The 1813-nt window shown below is 66.0% G+C and overlaps 1 protein-coding gene across 1 annotated transcript; it reads left to right on the forward strand.

The window, feature by feature from the left end:
* Window positions 1–1150: 1150 nt before the first annotated feature.
* GJB5 (gap junction protein beta 5) lies at window positions 1151–1807 on the forward strand (the record flags this gene model as incomplete). Its single annotated transcript, XM_027903255.1, has 1 exon — window positions 1151–1807. A coding segment is annotated over exon 1 (646 nt), but the record flags the coding sequence as incomplete, so codon positions are not given.
* Window positions 1808–1813: the final 6 nt, after the last annotated feature.

Here is a 1813-nt window from a genome sequence, read left to right on the forward strand (position 1 = left end):
CCGGGAATGACTCATGAGGTGTCTCTTGCACCAGGCGATGCGTTCCTGCCAAGAGCAAGCACCGACCTGCAGCCGCGCCGGCCTCGGCGAGGGACACCGGGGGGTGAGTGGCGTGGGGACCCCGGGGACGTGGGACTGGGGAAGTGCATCTGCCCAGCCTGGTGGATCATCCAGGGTGATGGGCTCATCCTGCGCTGCTGCCGGAAGGGTGCACGGAGCAGGAGGGAATTGGGGCCGTGTGTGTCCCCAGGGATCCACCCCGAGGGACGGGGCCCACCGGCTCCCACCGCGGGGACGTGCACCGGGACGTGTTTGGCCCCCGAGCAGGAGTGCAGGCTGGGCCAGGCTGCAACAACCAGGGGCTGTGTTCACCCCTGAGAGCCCCCAGCGAGGGGGAATCTTGTTGTTTTCCTGATAATTAAGTATTTAGGGAGAGTCAGTGCCAAAGGCGGCCCCAGGGGCCCCGCTCGGCCGTGGCTCCGCGGCGTGTGGGGTGTGTTCCTGCAGCACAGCACAAACCAGGGTCAGATCGGCCACACAGGGGCTGGTGAGCTCTGGTGGTTGTGGCCACCCTGGGTCAGCTCCTCGGCACTGCAGAGGCCGTGTGGCCCCCCCAGCCCACTCACAACCTCTTCTATGCCGTGGCCTCCCCCGTGTGTGGGCACAGCACAGTTGGCACAGGGCTCCTCCTGCCCAGCCCGCCTGGGAGGGCAGAGGCACCGGCAGATTCCAGCGGTGGGAGAGGACACGGCGGAGCAGCCCCGTGAGTCACGGCCAGCCTGGGCCAGGCCTGGCAACATAAGGAGAATTAATAACAAATACCTGGGCAACGAGGCAGGAGCTGGGGCGGGCGGTGCAGGATGGGGGGCTGAGCCGTGGGCCGGAGCTGGTGGTGGCTGGAGGATGCTGTGCCCGTGGCAGAACCCCCAAGCTTTGCCAGGCCCCCCTGTTTCCGAAGTGGGGGACGGTGGAGACACATCACCTGGACCAGGTCTGTGCTGGGGCACATGTCGATGGAGTCCCTGCGTGTGATCACGGGCCAGAGGGGGTTCCAGGAGCTGTGCCTTGGGGCACACGGGGGTTCCACTGGGGGCCTCTCGCTGCTCCTTGGTGACACGGTGTCTTCCCTCTTCCCAGGCCAGCTAAGGGGATCGGGGAGCCATGAACTGGAGCGTGTTCGAGGGGCTCCTCAGCGGGGTCAACAAGTACTCCACAGCCTTCGGCCGCATCTGGCTCTCCCTCGTCTTCATCTTCCGCCTGCTGGTCTACGTGGTGGCGGCCGAGCGGGTCTGGAGCGACGACCACAAGGACTTTGACTGTAACACACTGCAGCCAGGCTGCACCAACGTCTGCTTCGACCACTTCTTCCCCGTGTCCCACATCCGCCTCTGGGCCCTGCAGCTCATCCTGGTGACGTGCCCGTCCCTCCTGGTCATCATGCACGTGGCCTACCGGGAGGCCAAGGCGCAGAGGCTGCGCGAGGCCGGCGGGGACGGCTGCCGCCGCATCTACGCCCACCCCGGCAAGAAGCGGGGCGGGCTGTGGTGGACGTACCTGCTCAGCCTCATCTTCAAGGCCGGCGTGGACGTGGTCTTCCTCTACATCTTCTACCGTTTCTACAGGAACTACACCCTGCCCCGGGTGGTGAAGTGCGAGCTGCCGCCCTGCCCCAACGTGGTGGACTGCTTCATCTCCCGGCCCACCGAGAAGAACATCTTCACCCTCTTCATGGTGGTCACCGCCTGCGTCTGCGTCGTGCTGAGCCTCGTCGAGGCCGCCTACCTGATCGGCAAGCGGTGCCGGGAGTGCCTGC

This window comes from Empidonax traillii, unplaced genomic scaffold (genome assembly GCF_003031625.1).
Source record: "Empidonax traillii isolate 1590-97213 ecotype Southwest subspecies unplaced genomic scaffold, ASM303162v1 scaffold950:size228733, whole genome shotgun sequence".
Taxonomy (NCBI): domain Eukaryota; kingdom Metazoa; phylum Chordata; class Aves; order Passeriformes; family Tyrannidae; genus Empidonax; species Empidonax traillii.